General features: G+C 34.0%; 1 protein-coding gene across 1 annotated transcript; it reads right to left on the bottom strand.

Moving 5' to 3' along the window:
• Positions 1 to 11126: 11126 nt before the first annotated feature.
• Positions 11127 to 13625, bottom strand: NLGN1 (neuroligin 1). Its single transcript, XM_024755119.1, has 2 exons — positions 12904 to 13625; positions 11127 to 12104 (listed from the first exon to the last, which is right to left on the bottom strand). Exons 1-2 carry the CDS (start codon positions 13608 to 13610, stop codon positions 11282 to 11284), a joined length of 1530 nt encoding a protein of 509 aa, XP_024610887.1. The 5' UTR covers positions 13611 to 13625; the 3' UTR covers positions 11127 to 11281.
• Positions 13626 to 18596: the final 4971 nt, after the last annotated feature.

The raw sequence follows: 18596 nt of genomic DNA, 5'->3' as shown, positions 1-18596 counted from the left end.
GAAATGATCCTTGTTGATACTCAAATCGTCCCATCTTTAGATAGTGAGATCTTCAAGGAGGCTCCTGAGTCCTTCTGATATATTTATAGAATTCTTTGACAAGATGTTCCAGATTCATCTCGGACAGTTTGTTCCCCAGGTGTCTCTCTCTGTTTCTCCCTCTCTCCTTCTTTCTCTCTCTCCCTGTGATTTGCTTTTAAAGTAGTGACTGTTATTTCAAGACCACAATGTGAGCTCTGGAGATTCTCATTGCTACTGGCTTGGTCATTATTTGCTTAACTTTTTTTTAGTTTTTATTCTGACACTTCTACTTTAAAATCCAAACCACAGGGCTTTTACTTAACCTATCTTGCATCAGAATATCCTTTCTTCTACATTAAGATTGCTGGTTCTGTACAGATGAACCTGTTTGCAGGGCAAAATTGAGACACAGATGTAGAGAACAAAAGTATGGACACCAAGGGGGGAAAGCGGCCGGGGGTGGTGGTGGTGTGATGAATTGGGCGATTGGGATTGACATGTATACACTAATATGTATAAAATGGATAACTAATAAGAACCTGCTCTATAAAAAAATAAAATAAAATAAAATTCAAAAATTCCATAAAAAACTATTGCTGGTTCTCAAAACAGTGGGGATGATAGAATTAGCATATCACAATATTCCTCACTTGTAACAGTTCCTCACAGGTAACAGTTTCAGTGTAGCAGTAGCACTATTACCAACACCAATATGATTACTGAAAGTAATGCAAATTTTTGCATATGATTTTCCTATTCTCACATTTTTTATAAATGTATTATGTCTACATTGTCAAAGTATATAGCCATTGTCTAATGTACTGTCTACCTTATAACGCTCATTTAGTCATAGTTCTTTAAGTGAATATATATTTAGTGTTCATCATAAGTCCTTACATCAGTGTCATCTTTCTGTTTGTCTGAGGTCACTTTCTGCTAAATTTCTCAAGAAGTGTTCATGGAAACAATATTCCCTAAGCTCTTGAATGTCATTAATGATTTGTCTATGGCCTTCATACTTGTATCTTAAGTAAAGTTAGTTTATGGCTCAATATAAAAATCATTGGCTCGCATTCTCTTTCCTTGAGCATCTTGCATATGCTACTCGATTTTCTTCTGGCATAAAGCGTTGCTTTTGAAAACTCTGATGATAACCTAATTATATTATGAGACTATCCATCATAAGAGACTTGATCTTTTTACCTGGCTGTGAATGCCCAAAGAATTTTTTTCTTTGATATTCAATAATCTTAATAGAATATGTCTTAATGTTAGTCATTTTTTATCAGTTTTCTCAGATACTCAGTACATCCTTTCAAAATGTAATTTCAAATCTTTTTCTATTACATTGAGAAAATTTTCTGTAATTATACTTTTATTGTATTTATTTTGTTCTCTGTTTTGGTTTTCTTTTTGGAAGATTCCATATACACATATGTTGAGTCTTGTTTGTCTACCTCCTTATTTGTCATTTATACTTGAATCCTTTTTCTTCTTTCTTTTCTTTTTTATTTTTGGACCTTTTCTCCTTTTTACCTCTATTTGTCTGGAGGCATTTTTTAAGTTTCTTAAAGCATTCTTTGCTCTTGTGTTTCTTTCAATTTAATCTTCACGTTTGAAATCATTGTTTCTTTTATTTACAATTATTTCTTGAGTTCTATTAAAGCACTTTTTAACCTAATTCTGATTTATGTTATTATTTATACTTCGTATTATTTCCTTAATATCATTTATCTAATTTTTATCATCCAAAAGCTTTATAGAAATCCCAATCTGTAATCTCTTCTTCTATTCTTCTTGTTCTGATGGATTTATGTATTTTTCATCTCTCATATTTTTGTGAGGATTAGGGAGAGGGAAGAAACAAAGACATGTTTTCAATCCACAATATTTCATCAGCCCCATTTTTCTTGTGGGTTATTTTCCTATTATTTACAGGAGATTTCTATTCAACTCATTAATTAATCTTTCATTGCTTACATATGTTGTAAATATTTACTTTCAGTGTGTGCTTGTCATCATTAAAAAAACCTTAGGTATTTAGATTTTAATTTCAATTCTTATCCTTTCATTTATAGTTTATACTATTTTATTTCTTGTTTAATAAATTCTTCCCTACTTCAAGATGTGACAATATTTTCTTATGTGTTCTTCTAAAACATTTAAAGTTTGCTTTTCATATTTATATCTTTAATTTATGTGGGATTAATTTTTGTGTGGTAAGACATAGAGATAATTTTCTGTCATGTAGGTAGCTACTTTTAGCTGAAGAATTTTTCCTTTCCTCTTGATTTGTAATGTTGCTCTGTCATACACCAAATTCCTCCTTTTTCATTGATCTATTTATGAGTTCACTGTTTTTCTCCATCTGTCTCTCCTAATTGATACTACACTGTTTTAATTACCACAGCTTATTAGTAACTCTTGAAATATGGTAGGTGAAGTTGTTGCTCTTTATTCTTTTGCTTCGAAATGATCTTGGTCATTCTTGACATTTACCCATCTAAGGTCTGGAAAGAAACAAATATACTCTGCTGCAATTTTGATTAGAGTAGTTTGGATTCATGGATAAATTTGAAACTTATTTTTATTTACTTCAGTTATCTCATAAAGCAGACCTACTGTGCTCCCATGGAGCATTTCCAGATAAGTTAAAAAAGAATATATACATATTCTCCACGTCCAGACATAGGCAATGCACATTTGCACCTGTTTATATGTGAATGGAATATTCATAGAAATATATATAAAAACTAGTAACTGTCAATGTTTCTGGGGAAGGAATTGAGATCTGAAGTGAGACATGTTTACTTTTCACTGTAAAATATGTTATACTATTTCAATTTTTCTACTTTGTTCATGAGGTAGTTTTTCTATTAAATGATCCCATTTGAAGAGTACGGTTGTCTTGCCTAAGCCAGCATCTTAATTATGACAGATGATTAGTGTAAGAATTGGGGAAAATATTGAAGTGGCAAAACCACATTCTTTTTTTGTGATATCTTCTACCATTTACCACAAAGCTCTAGCCACTCAGAAATCTTTAAATAGAAGTTCTAGGGTGATTACCCCAATTTTCTTACTAAAGATGACTATGATGTCATTCAAATATTTTAAATGGCAGAAAATCAATTCTTCAAATTTATCTGATAATGTCTCAGGCTATGTGTGTAAACAAGATGAAGAATTAATCATTTGGTTGCTAGTAATGGGTGAAAAAGGCTATAGTTTATTCACTTTTCTGTCACAAATAGCTCAGTGACTTGTATGTAAATGATCTTTAATAAGTATCTTTTAAAGAATGAATTAATGAATAGGTGCATAGAAAATGATTGATAGGTACTGTGAGGGTGTGTGGTGGTTTGTTGTGGGGTGTAAATACAGAACCTAGAATATAGCAAGTGCTCAGCAAATATATCTATTGCTGTTCTCAGTACTATACATACTACTTCTATTCCTTATTACTCCAGAGCTTTGTCCTCAACTTAACTCTGGACAGTGTTTTTTGTTAATGATCTGGGTAAAGATAGAAGGATGTTCATCATTTTAATGGATTTCACTCCTCTTGAATGGAAAGAACTTCATAGGCTAGAACAATGTGCTGAATCTAATGAAGTGTCATTTAATAGTGTTCAGTATCCTAAAGATGAGGTAAAACTCAAGTTATCAAGGACAGGGTAAAGGTAGAATTTCCTTAATGGCTGTATGTGTAAGATTTTAAAGAGTCTTAGTAAGGAGTATGTCTCAGCCTGAATTACTAGTGTGCTATGGCCACTAAAGAATATGATACTATCATAGATTTTATTTTAAAAAATATTTTCTACAATGAGGACACTTATAGTGGTGTTCTGTGAAGTAAAGATCAACCTATACTTGAAACATTTGTTATGTTCAACTCTTGAGATCATACTTCCTGAGAAACTTAGTTTGGTAGGATATTCAAAAAAGTGTTCAGAATGGTGTATTGAAAATAGAAATTCTTCCTTTGAGAAGAGAATGACTCATGGAAGATATAATAGCTGTCTTAAAATATTTAAAAGGAAGTCAGATGATGGAGACTTTATGATTTTTAGGGAAAAAAAAAAAAGAACAATAGATTAGTATAAGGAAGAAAGTCCAAATGGTCCCAAACGTAGCCAGCTGCTTTAGAATTCCTGATTCATGGTATTGTGCAATGATAGGGTTCACAACCACATGTTAGGATTGTAGTAGAGGATTAAAGAATTAGTTACGTGGTTGGATCAGGTAAGCTTTAAGCTGAGTATTTCGTATTCCATGATCTGTTTTGGCCTAATATAGGGTGACTTCAGATATGGCCATATGTATTATTAGGAAGGATTATTATACACCTGCCTCTGTTGATGGACTTGCTCAATAGAATTCATATAATATTGTGGGAACTGAACAAATGTTGTTTTATCTTTACTATTTTTAGACCTATCAAATAGATAAAACAAGATGTTGCATAATGATGTGATATAGTTGGTAGCACAAAAGGTGATCTGAGTAGTTTAAGTGTTTAAAACTATTCCTAGTGTGGCAATAATTGTTATTGGGTAAATCACAGAGTTGGTTCATGTGTCTAACACTCAGTACATTGTCTGGCACACGTTGGGCACCACTTGTTGAGTGAATGGATGGCTAATTGCTCTCATTGCTTGATTGGTGATCACTAGCTTCCAACCTGCCCGAAGCACCATTTATTTAATTCACCTTAAGACTTTCCCCACAAATTCTACATCCTTGAAGAAGGAGGCGTACATAATAATGGGAGAAGGCATGGGAATGGAAGCTGCAGGAACTGGTGGGGAGATCTCTGGCAGTTCAGAGGAAGTCAGCTCTGAGAGTGAAGCTGAGTGTTTTCAGGAGAGAAATAGAAATGTTTAAGGGGAGATTCAAGGCAACTCTCCAGGATGGGGGCAGTAGAGAAAGTACTTCAAATTATGGCACTCCACTAGAAAATATTGCTTTCATATGAACATTTATAGAATATATTTGGGACATCTCTTTTGAACTCAAAAATAACATTCTGTAACCTGTAAGGAAATGTAAAAATGTAATGAAAAAGTGTAATCCTATAAAACAACATGAAATCCTACTAAACATCAAAATCCTTTTGTGGAAACTGAAACTCTTAGAATGTGTTTTTGAACTGTTTGTTTATTTGGTACTGATGGCTATATGTGGTCACAGAGACCAGCAAGGCCATGACAGTTCTATTTAGCAGTTTGAAAATATTGGTCTTTAGACCATGCATGGGGAAATTCTATGATGTCCTAATTGTTTACTGTACTCTTATCTTGGATGATAGTCAGATGAGAGATGTCCACACTTCACTTAGTCTTCCCTACAGAGATCATTATTGATTAGATTGTACAAGACGAGAAATACATATCTCTAGATTTTATTTTTGTTTCTAGTGACACAATTTGACAAAGACTTGTATCAACGATTAAATTTTGTGCCTTTTCCTAAACATTATGAATCTTGTTCTCTAAGGACAATAGATTATGGTTTAAAGGGATTTATTTAAATCCCTTCATGCTCTTTTTAAGTAGCTGTCATATATCTCTGCTTAAAAAAAAAAAAACTATTTGGAGGCAAGAAGTCATTAATTAAAAATTGAGAAGTTTTTCTTCCTTTCTTTCTCCCTGTTTCCTCACTCCTTCCCTTTTTCATTTTCTCTTCCTCCTCCCACTTTCCTCTCTCTTTTCTGACAAGCTGTGTAACAACTGTATCCAAGTTCCCAAACTTTTTGCTCTCCAAATTCTTTCCCTGCCTTCACCAAGAGGTGAACAGACCTTAAAATATTGTTTCCATGAAATCAGAACTGTCAGCACATGTGTGGGCAAGAGAAAGGAGTTGCAAGGGAACATTTATCTTGGAAATGTTTTTGTGTGTGTCAAACAGATGAAATTATTTCTGAGTTTAAAAATGGTCAACACAACTTGGAAAACATGGCAATATTTATTCATGATAATAAACCTGTTTTTAATGAAATCCATGGACGTCCAAACACAAACTGAATCATGACAACCCAATGGCCTTTTGTTACAAAAAACATGACATATGTCCCATTAATTTGCTAAATGATACGAGTGCAGAGAAGGATGAATCAAAAACACTAAAATCCTTTTAAACACACCATCTAATATAGATATCAATTCTGGAAACGGCATTCAAAAATAGTTCCTCTGCTTTAATTTCATCTGCTGATTTTTTGTTACTGTACTTTTACAAATTTCTTTAAAGCTCTAATTGTCATCATTCATTTCAACACAAAACTGCTAGCACTTTGGCTTGACTTTTCATAGAGGACTAAATTCTATCACACTAATACATATGTAGGGAGGTATACAATGTCATTTGGAAATATATGAGTCTGAAAGGGCCATCATAAATATCCTACAAACTATATAGTTCATAGGCTATATATACCACATGGTATATATGATGGTTGACTAGATAAAATTATATACCTGTCTGATTTGATTGTCCCTAACAACTTCAGACTTCTTTTACATTAAAATTACTTATTTGGCAAAAAAAGTTTAAGTTTGCTAGAGATTTAAGTTTCCACACGTACAATTAAATCAAATTCCTAAATAACTGTTGCTTTTCAAAAATTCACCTTGCTCTTTTCCAGAAGTCATTTGGACCCATTTGATAACATACAAAAATCAAACTAAATGCAAGAAAAGACCTTTCTAAATAAAATTTTCTTATTGTTAACTTATAACATGGTCACCCTATTATAACTTTTAAATTGAATTATTAGGATCTGCAGATTTAAAAAAGACAATAATCATAAATAAAATCCTAGAAAGAAAGGCACTTATGCCCTGCACATGGTTATTCCAGTCTGTAGATGCTACAACCCTTTTCGAATGGAACTGGTTTCTGGCCTGCATACAAATACAGCAAAGCGCCAGAATAAAATAATATCAGAATGCTTGTGAAAAATAATCAAGTTTGTTACCAAATGTTTCACATCAGTAGGAAATTTCTTTAGAGACTTCTGATGGAAATTTGAAGTGTATGCTGTTATATCAAGTGCAGGAGAGGTATAAGGCTGTTGGAGAAATTTCCTTAGTTTGTTGACTCAAAAGCCAAAACAATCGTTGTAACAAAAAGCTTGACAAGGTAATTAAATGAATGATAACAAAATCTCATCAGGGAAGTGCCCATTAATTGAATTTATTTGGGAGCATGTTTCACATGTATAACCAAATTATCTAATTTTCACTCATATTAAAAAGTGATAGTCTATAACAACTAATTACTAGAAATGAAGGGAAAGGCCAGTACTTTGAGCCAATAACACAGAAGAAAACAAATATCAAAGGACTGCCACCATATTCGACAGCTTCCTAAGAATCCATTCATCATTTTGCCCTATGAAAATATTTCTGTGAAACTCGCCAAAGAAAAGAATCCCAGTAATTTATATGTAGTAGTGTCTTTAAAGCTGGAACACAAAACCACATTCTCTGAATCCTTTCATTACATTAACATGTGTCAGTATAAGTGTGCCAACAGGTGAAATAACTGAGAATAATATGTTATAGATAAAACAATTGAGTTCTGGTATTTCTTTTCTGTAAGAAGATTAGTGCCATCCTTGTTTTCTTCTTTAGTATTACGTATGGTTGATTTTTTTTAAAATTTGTTGCTGTTTTTATGTTATACAGATAAAAAAATTGAATTAAAGAATTATTATGGTCAACTTTTAAATTTGAAATGAAGAATGAAATAATCTATACTTTACTCAGATTTTCTACTTTGAGCTATTAGCATGATCTCTCCAGATTCAAATTGGGTATTTTTAATGCTTTAGCAAATGACTTTCCAATTTCCTAAAGTTAATAATGAAACTCATGATATATCTGTAGCAGTCAACTAGATTTTGTTCACAGTCGACATATTCAATAAAAATTTAAAACTATGAGATCTGTCACTCTTATATTGCTAATGCCATCCTCTAAAACAACATTAATCTGTTGGAAAACATTTGGCAAGAATTTTGTATACTAGCAAGACAATGAAATAAAGTCAATTTTGGCTTAATGTTTGTATAAATTGTAAGCAGCCTTGACTATTTGCAGTTTCATCAGAGGCAGGAAAGTCTGAAGTAATAAGTGATGACAGGAATATTCTTTCAATTTTGCAACTTTTTTTCTAAAGAAAATTATCATAAATAAATATACTTTAAACATATTGAGTAAAATTTAATAACAATATTCAAAATATTTCTTGCATTTAAAATTTATGTTTCAGCTTTAAAAACAGTTCTTAATGTTCTGTTTATTGTGGGACATGATTTTACATTCAGAAAACTAGCTGTTGTAATTATAAATCTAGCAACTAACACTCATTCACAATGACTTCATCACGACCTGAAACAGTAATAAAACTTAGAGCTGCTTTATCTTCCACAAAGTTGATGCTACATTAATTTGAAAAAAAAGAATAGGGCTATGCTTTGTTTTCCTAAATCATTTCCCTAAATTAGTATAAAATAGATGCCTGTTATGGTATAGCTATGTAGATCAAGTAATAGATAAGTTTAGAGCAACAGATAGGTAGATAGATATAAATATGGCCATCATTAAAATAGAATGGTTTTGCTAAGTGAAGTAATGCATGTGAAAGATTTCATTTATATCTTATTTTGTTGTCATTTCTATTTCAGTTTTTATCTTTTGTTTAATCAATACAGTAAAAGACAGTTTTCTGATTAAACAATATTTCAGATGTTAAAACAATTCTTTTTATTTGTTTACACTGGCAGTTCACAGTCTGAAAGCATAACCAATCAATCAGGCAAAAACTGCACGTAGACTGCTCTGGATTTTGAAGACTTTTTGCTTCTAACAGATTTTTATTTGAAGTTACGGAGCAATATCTACATTTTACTGATAGTTAATAATTGGGAGGGGGAATTATAAGTAAACAAATTCCTTGAAAGAGAAGATTTTTATCTTTAGTGTTAGCTTAATGTCTTGCTCAGCACTTTAAAATTTTCTTAGAAGGATAACTTTCTAACCACTACTTTATGATAATTTAATCACCCTTATATTGTGACCCTAGCTATTCTATTTAATGAATATTGCACATTTATTTCCAATAGACCTGTTCCTTGATGATCAGAATTGGAACCTGTGTTTCTAACTGAAAACAATTGGCACATTTTATTTCCACACCACTTTCACATAAGAGGTATTTAAAAATACAAAGCTAGAATTTTTTTCATGAGTTCCTGGGCTTAAAAATTCAAAATATTAAAGTTTCATCAGTTTCATCTTAGATGAGACTTGCCTTTAAATACACGGTGTGTTTTCTGTAGAAGTTACCTATATGTCTTCAAAAACCTGACTTGTCTAGAAAAATGACTCTCTGAGACAGACAGTCATGTTTCTTTTTCTGTTGTTGTTCTTGTTTTTTAAAAAAAGACAAAACAGCAATAAACATTTTAGCTCTTTAATGAGCAAAGATCATGTCTCTTAGCATTGGACTAATAGTCATTATTATCTTTATTTCACGCAATGACCAGTGACATGGCCAAGATGTACAAAGTTGTTTCCATCAAGTAGTATACAATTTTTTTTTGTATAATAAGCTTTCATTCTTGAAAAAGAGTAACTGAAAAGAAAGGTTTCTGTTACTGCAGTTAGTTTGTCAGAGAAAGTTCTTTGCATTATCTTACAAACTATCAAAATTGCTAGTCATCTGAAAAAATGTAAAAAAAAATCACATAACTTTAGTCTAATAGAAATATAGTACAGGTAAGAGAGAAAGTATCAGGATGTGCTCTTTAAGTCCATCTCAGTTTTTTTTAATACAAATGTACATCTGATTACATATACAAACATTTGGAAAGGTCTGTGATATACTGTTACTGGTAAACAACAGGGGGATGAAGAGTTTCCTGTGGTCTTAGAATATTCATTTAAAATCACACGCATGTGTAAGACTAAAATCCTCCAGGTGTTGACTCTCCTTTTAGGTTTTGCATCTACGTTGCACTCTACTGAGATTGCGTGAATAAATTCCAGTGAATGAACCTCAGTGAGAAAGATAAGTGACGTGAGAAGGGACATAACTTTATATTGAGTTATTATTAGTAAACGTTTTGTCATGCAACATGAGTAAATCAATGAACTGAGAACTGTAATCAGAGTGGTAATTTGGGGCATCCTTATATCATAAAAGACTAGTAAGTAACTCTTTGGACACACTTCACCTTACCAAAAGGAACAAAATACAGAGTAACAAAAACCACAGCAAAGTATAGATCCTGTAACACATGTCCAATTAGGGTTATATTTCCATGAAGTACTTAGATGGGAATGAAAAGAATATTAAAAATATAGGAATTTTTTTTTCTGGGATTCATATCAGCGAGTATTCACCACTATACCTATAGTTTCTTCAAATACCTTTCATAACTAATTCCGTCTATTATCAAAACTACTGTGAATTATTTTATTGTAATTACTTTTGCCCCTTAAAATCTTCTTTAGGTTCTGCCAATTGATGGAGGAAGCTTCTATTAAAAACTCCAATGGGATGAGAAGAATTTTAATTACAGCTTAATCAGCAGCACAGCCACCAAGCATATAAATTATCATGCACATCGTGCTAAAAATATCCAGTTTCCTTTATCCCCACAACTTTATACTGACAGCACTTATGTGATAATGTTGTACCTGCCAGTCTTTAAACTTCGTTGTTTTACTGGCAAATTTCAGCATGAGCCTCCGCTAAGGCCATTAACAGCATTGGTGCTTTGTGTACTTATCCAAATATGTAAATATGGTCTACACAATAAAACAGCTCCAAATAAAAACTGGTGAAAATTATCTGACATTCCATTGGTGTGTCCCTTGTGCATATTCATGGTTGTTTTTTAAATTTTTTGTATTTTATATTTCAGACATAGTTCTTTCCTGTTTGGTGTTCCACATGCCTAATTCCATCATGTAACATAAATCTTCAAAAAATTAATTCTTGAATGTGAATGAAAAAGTATCATTCAGAACAATTGCTTCAAGCAATTGAAATTCATTTTTAAAGTTGATTTGTGTATATATGTACAATTCATGTTTTTTCCAAAGCCCCCAAAGTTCTTGATATGTATATTCACATAGTATTCCTCCTTATTTAAATAGTAAGCGTCTTGTAGGTTGAAAGCCAAGGAATCTTCAGTAATCGTTTACTGCAATCCATCAAAAAAATAGAGTTTGCTTCTCTTATCTGGCTATACCCTGGTTGTTGAATGTGAGTGGGGGTGGGGATGAGGATGGGGCAGAGTATTGTTCTGTCCTCCGGTAAATGTATTGAATGTGTGTAAGGGTTGAATCCCTGGTATAGTGTTGGGAATCATTGTAATGGTGTTGGGTGTCATTAAGGGAACATCATCAGGTGACCTCCTCATAGCTAGTGTGTAATCTGGGGGGCAGGCGGTCCGAAGAACCACCTCATGTGGATGGATGGACTCACATTCATGATCCAAATCGGTGTGCTTCATTTGGAGGGACATGATCTCCTCTTCTTGTGCGTGGGTCAGATCATTCGTAGTCGTGCGCTGAGGGCTGCATCTCCTGTGAACATCATGTCTCCTCTTATCCTTTTTGTAGTACAGGGCTGCAAAGGCCAAGATGTTCAGAAACAGCAGTGATGCTCCAACTGCAATAGTGACGCTCAGCTCTGTTGAGTAGTCCCTTTGATCCACTGAAAATGGACTCGGTTGTTGTTTGGGATCATCCTGCTTGGCAGTGGGAAAGGCTGATGTGACAGATACAGAATTTTTTCTCGTAGGTCTGAAAGTGATGTCAGTTGATGGCACTTTAGTTGTTGTCGAGGTATACTGAGAAATGTCATTGAGATTATGCAGATGAGGTACCAGCTCCAACCAGAGGTTTACTTTATTGGCTCTGTAATGTTCTTTAACTCTTGGTTTTAATCCAATATGGAGATAAAGTTGGTCTTTCTGGGAATATCTGGTCCATGCTACTTCTTCAAAGCGGTTGGGTTTGGTATGGATGAATTTTGTGTCTTGAGGGACTGGTTGATTTGGGTCGCTAGAAAAGAGAAATTATGAGAAAAAAATTGTTTTATTCTTTTAAAAATCAAAACAATACTGGTTTAACATCTAATTGAAGAGGGTGAACTCAGCCAGGCTTTAGACTGTGTTTTAACATAACTTGGGTCAATTTAGAAATATCAATCCCAGCTCAGGCAGGTTGTTGGATGATAATGTAGTATAAGTAAGTCTCACATTCTTGTTCTCTCTACCCACGGGCTGCTATATACCCAAAGATTTAAAAATTCATGTACACATGAGTTGTCTCATAGGCAAGCTAGCAGAGACAGCATTGGAAAAAACTTGGCATTTGGAATTGGCAGGTGAGGATTTGAGTCCTGATGCTGCTGTACACTAAACATATGACTATCCAGGTAAAGCTCTCGTAGCCTAACGTCCCTTTTCTGTAAAATGGGATTATAGTATCTGAGCTGCTCACCTCACAAGGTAGTTGGGAGGATCAAAAGGCATACAGTACTGTAAATTGAAAAGTCTTTATAAAATATTTGTCACTATTGAATAACAATAATAAGAAGTCCTGTGTAATTAAAAAAACAAGATAAATTTAATTATTGAGTAATGCAATAAAGGTATGACTGTCTTAAACTTTACAAAGGAAGAATAAAGCAGTGATTTTTTTGAAACACCACAAATATAAATTTTGAATAAAGGAACTTAATGTATTGTTGGTATTAATCAATTAAATTAAATCATTTGGACACAAAGTATATATTTTTTAAGTGCTTAAGAGGATATTTTAATTAAATTATAGCAAACTTCATTCCTTAGGTACATACCCAGTTTTAGCAAAATTTGTCCAGTATGTCATTACGACTGCACTCAGCATCACATCATTTTTGGAGAAATTGCAAGGAAATAACTCTGTAGGTCCAATCATGGGGATTCCTAGTACGTAGGGAACCTCATCACCATGAGCTGCATCAGCCCAAGCTGGAACCTGATCTGTTTGGCAATGATGGTAAAAGGCATAGAAATATGTGGGTGAACCAAAGTTTGAGTGAAGATCTGCTGTAGCTACAGCTGGTGCCACCCACTGATGGTCCGTAAACAAAGCTAATAATGTCTTCCTTCTGGTTTCAGGGTTATGACGGTCAGCCCAGTCAGTATACATGAATTTAATGGTTTCTCTCAAAACATCTTTGCCTTCAGGGTATCCATATAAGTTATCAACAAAATTAGAAACAGCAAAGTCAAAATCACTAGCGGAGATACCATCATCGCTATCTACTATATTTTCAACAAATTTTAACCCTTCCCCTTGGTTAACTCCTAACATTATATCATAGTTGAGAAACTCTCCTTGCTCCATCAGTATCTGAGGATCATCTGGTATTACATCACCATCAATCACAGGTCCAAAGGCTATGTGGTATCGTGCTGGTTGAATATCTTGGTCAACAAGTTCCTTGTAAGGCTTCTTCTGTAAGCATTCCACTAACTCTACTGTATCTGAAACATTGCAACCAACTTTTGTGGCCAACATTCTAGCATATTTTGCAGGTTGGAAACTAACAGCCCAGCTGGAAAGGGCAGTTCCACTTTGAGCTATTGCTCGTTGAAAAAGTCCTATAGGAGAAAACAACAAAGAGTTTCAGATGACCTTTGAATAATGCTGTGGTAAAACAATAAAATCTGATATTTGAGACATGTCCCAGATATGACTCAAGAAACAGGGAGATAGAGACAGTTTTGCTTAAGAGAAGGTACATAAAGTCATCCCCAGGGTATAATGAATTCGAGAGGTGGACATTAGTCATCTGCTTTGAGTAGCAACTACTTTGGGATCAAGAGATCTAAATTGTGCAATGTCTCAAAAAAGCAGTAAGCAAGGAGAGAAGGAGAGTGTGGAAATACTTGTGGCAAAAAGGCCCAGGTATTTATTTGCTCAGCATGTAAACACCTACGCTGTTACCATAGCCAACCAGATGCGGCTAACTCTCTCCCCTTTAATTCATCATCAGACTTTGTATTGTCTTTTGAGTATATTTCCTCCAATTTGGCTGCAAGCATCTTTCTTCAAAATGGCTCTGTGTGTTTGTTTTAATCAGATTTTATCTGAAAAAAAATTGTTCAGACCTCACATAACTACTGGGGCTGGGAATTTGCTAATACCCTGGGGATGGCCCTAAAGACACACGAAACAGAATATTACTTTAGACATACTCTTTCCAGTTCTTTATGTCAGACATAGTATGCTGAATATTCATCTTTCAGAAGAAGTTATAACATTTGAAGTATTTTCACTAGGTTAAAGAAAAAGCCTGGGGGGGGGGGGGGGTGATGGAACTTTCTCCACTGTTGAATGTGCACTGCTTTATTTTATCATAAAAGATGAAAAGTACATGGTCCACTGCTTTTCACTTAATTACATTTAAGAATTATAAATCATGGTCCCATATGCAGCTTGATAAGAGCTGCATACCATTCAAATTTATAAATGAACTTTACTTATTAAGGTATTCTCTAATAAAATTCTTGTTTTAAAAATATATCTATTTTATTTTAAAAATTACATTTATTGTCAATTTCCAAATACAGCTTTGTAGTCCAGTTATTCAAACACATGCTCAATCATTCATATGTGTTAATGTGTAAGAACTCTTTCACAGAGATGTTAAAGTAATGACTGAATTAGTAGCAAAGTTTTCATTTTTTCTCCAAACACATATATGTATTCAAAATGTCTGTAATATGTTCCTAGATAATTATAAAAATATTCAAAAAGTCAAACAATACTAATTTAAATTTGCTTTGGTTTCTGACATCTTTATGAACATATTTTCAGTTTGCTAGAGCAAAGTTTGCCAGAGCAAATAATATAAATACAAATAATTTTAAAAAATTATATAGGCTATGTGTTTGTCAACATTTGCTCAGAGAAATATTGTACTGCTTAAAAACTTTATAGCTAAAATAAGACTTCTATAAGATTCTTTCCCATTTTAGGGACTTAATGACATTAATTAAATATACCAAAAAAGGTTTTAAGGACAATACACATCACATTTGATATAGTCTGAAATATGCCATCTAGATGATACCGGGAAAAACCACATATTCTGTTGTCAGCGAGAGTGCTTGTTATGTGTGGTTGACTCCTGATAGATACAGGCCTGAGCATTGTTGCAGCTATGGGAAGTTCCCAGACCTTAAAGTCTATGTCTGCAATGGAGACAAAATTAGCCTGATGATTTCAAGACCTCTTCTGGGCATCTCCTGGTCAACTCAGGCAGCTTTGCTAATAGAGATAAACTTACGACTAGATCAAACGTAAGTCCATTTATCTAGCCAGGCATGGACAGATTTCCTTGAAGAGTGTGATGGAATGCTATATTTTCAATTGTTTGCATAGCCATTTGCCACTGTTTGCCACATTATGAGTTGATGAATAGCAATGCTACCTGATGAACTAATTGATTCATCTCTTTATGCAATGCTAGTGTTATACTGGCTGAAAATGGCTTTGGTGCCCATGTTCACTTTTACATTTAGAAAAAGTTTTAGAAAAAATCAGCGCAAAGAGCATTTGAGACCAAATGATCCTAAGAAGTCTGAACAGATTGTCCAATGTTATCCTAGACAAGTATTGGCGTTAGTATAGTCCTCAGGCTAGAACAGTCTAATCTGTTCAATTAAGAAAAACAACAGCAACGAAGTTTGTTATTTCAAAATAAGTCATTTCACTACAGACCAAAATCTCTATACAATTGAAAGAGTTCTCACACATGTGTCATTTTGTCATCTCGGTTCAGAACTCTACTAATACAAATGAGATGTTACATAAACTATGTCTATAAATTAAGTCTATAATAATATATGATCCTCCAAATATAAAAACTCATTTAATGACTGTTATTTTGAAATTCCACATTAATGTGTCTTTGATACCAAAACCAAATATTCTGTGTCTGTTGCTCATATCATAAAACTCAGTCTTACAAATTAAGAAGCTTCATGAATTACAATTGACAGTGTATACTTTTGTGGATATTTCAAGTTAATAATGCTTTAAGAATGGGTGACTAAACCCATGGTAAAATGGGATTCCATCAAGACCAGCATGATAAACCTTGGGCAGGCATTTTGGAAAACGGATGTCAAGGCCAGAAAATGGAGACAAGAACAATATTTCATGGATTTAAGCAGCCTCAGTGCTCCGTGCTGCTTTGCCAGGCTTCAGGGGGGAAAAAAATTAACACTTTTGGAGTTGAATATAGAAAAAGCACAAATTCAAACATATTTTTCTTTTTAATCAAAAGCTCTACTAGTGACCTTAATGCTTTGACAATTTTGGATCACGCATGCAAAATAATCAAACTCCATTCTCTACTCAGACAACAAGTGAAAATCACGTTTCCAGACAAACTAGCTTACAACTGCCTCCGTATTATCTTCATACTAGTAAAGGGTTTAAAACATCTACTATCTAGAAAATAGATTATATACAAGCCTTGCATTAAAAAAAATAATTAAAAAAAACCCTTGTCTTTGATTTTGATTACTGAATAAACAGAGATAACAGAACTGTGAACATCTTTGATTTTCCCCAAAATCACCCTTTGGAGGAAAGGAAAGTAGTGTAATGTTAATTATTCTGAAGTGTGTTTGAAAGGGCATCCATACCAAGCTCCACAGGAGACAAAGAAAAGAGTTTGACAAAAATTTAAACATGCATAGAGAAGCTGAAGAAACAAAGTTGTAAACAGTTATTGAGTTCAACCTAACACTTAGTTTAAACAGAGAAATATATACAGAGCATCACATACTACTGATGGTCGTGGCATGCAGACACCAAATTTGTCAAAATTTGCAACCTGCATAATACCTTTGGTTGAATTGCTCCAACGGTTACCTTCAGAATAATGGGATAAAGTCAGCAGATTGACACATGAACCCCCAGCACCAGATCCAAAAACAGTGATTCTTAAGGGGTCACCACCAAAGAATCCAATATTCTCGCTAGTCCATCTTAAAGCCTGTATGAGATCAAGGAGTCCATAGTTTCCTTTTGCAGCCTGATCCCCTGTGCTCAAGAAACCTGGAAAACAGAAATAAAAAGACATCAAAGAACACCCTTTTGAGTTGACATGAATCAGATAGACATCAAATTTAAATAAAATTGAAGCCTGTGTTCATCAAGATGAGTACAACCCAAGTTCTTCAGTAAAAATTTATTTCCCACCAGAATAGCATAATTTACTTTAGGAAGAATAGCAGAGACTAAAATCTGAAAAATGACATTTATCTTCCCCAGATGTTCCCAAGTTATCCAGGTAACAGGTAACAGGGGGCAGATAAAGAGAATGAAAACATTCTGAAAGACCTCAAGGGAGATATTCTAGGGGCCAAGTTACCTGGTGGAGATATTTGGGATAGTATCATGGGGTGTATGAGAATGTGTTTTTGCATAAATACTGTCAGTCCTCAAGTTGCTCATGGTCTAATATGGTTGGAATTTAAGGTATGTGTGGCAGAGTGGCAGGATATGACGGTATAGAGCAGGGGTATTTTTCCAAGGCTCATGCATAAAATTATACGCAACTCTTTGCATATATAGGTGTATGCACATTTTTATTGATGATGCCCCATGGTTAAGAATCACTGTACCTGACGTAATTTGAGGTTACATTTTAGAACGCCCTAAATGCTAAACTGAGGAGATCTGCTCAACTAGAAGACAGTGTAGAATATTTGAAGATTTTTGAAAAGCTGAGATTCATATTTCTCCAGTACTCAAAGCTCCATTTTATAGTGAATTTAATAATGAAAAGAAATATATGTTGAATAATAGAAAGAATGGAGGTGGTGAGACATTATAAAGATCTAAACTGATAGAGTGGAAAAGGCAATTGAAGAAAAAAGGAGAAGAACAGTCTAAAATTAATGAAAAGAAACCTCAATTAAAATAGAATTGGGAGGTCAGAAAGGAAAGCGCTCATGCCCTATGACAATAGCAGAGCTCAGCAGGAAGAACAAAAACTTTCCTTGCCTCAGCCAATGAGAGACTCTCACAACTCAGCCAGTGAAAAGCCACTCTACTTCAAACTCTCAATTCCTCCAATGGGCTCTTTGTTTACTACAGCCCTCCCAGCTTCCTTTTCCCCCTTTTAAAAAAGTTCTCCTTTCCTTGCTGTGAGGGGACTTGCATGTGGCTTGCCATGGTTGTAGACCCAAACAGCAATTCTCTCTTGATCCCAAACAAACCCATTTTTACTGCAGAAATAGCTGGCAGTCTACTTGTTTTAGGTCAACCTTTTGATAGCCTGCTTGGGGATCAAGAGAAGACACTTGATGACTTCCAGGTTGATGGCAACCAAGTGTGATACCCTCACTGAGCCTGTTGTTACTCACTGCTTTACTCGCCAGCCCTGGAATTGGAGAGTAAGTTTTTCTCCACTAAAGTGTCTGCCCTATTTGCATTTTGAAGTCCTCCAGGTTTTACTGGGGATCTGTTTTTTTTTTAATTTAA

Source organism: Neophocaena asiaeorientalis, unplaced genomic scaffold (genome assembly GCF_003031525.2).
Source record: "Neophocaena asiaeorientalis asiaeorientalis breed wild unplaced genomic scaffold, Neophocaena_asiaeorientalis_V1.1 scaffold188, whole genome shotgun sequence".
Classification (NCBI taxonomy): Eukaryota; Metazoa; Chordata; class Mammalia; order Artiodactyla; family Phocoenidae; genus Neophocaena; species Neophocaena asiaeorientalis.
This window is presented reverse-complemented; position numbering and strand designations above follow the sequence as displayed.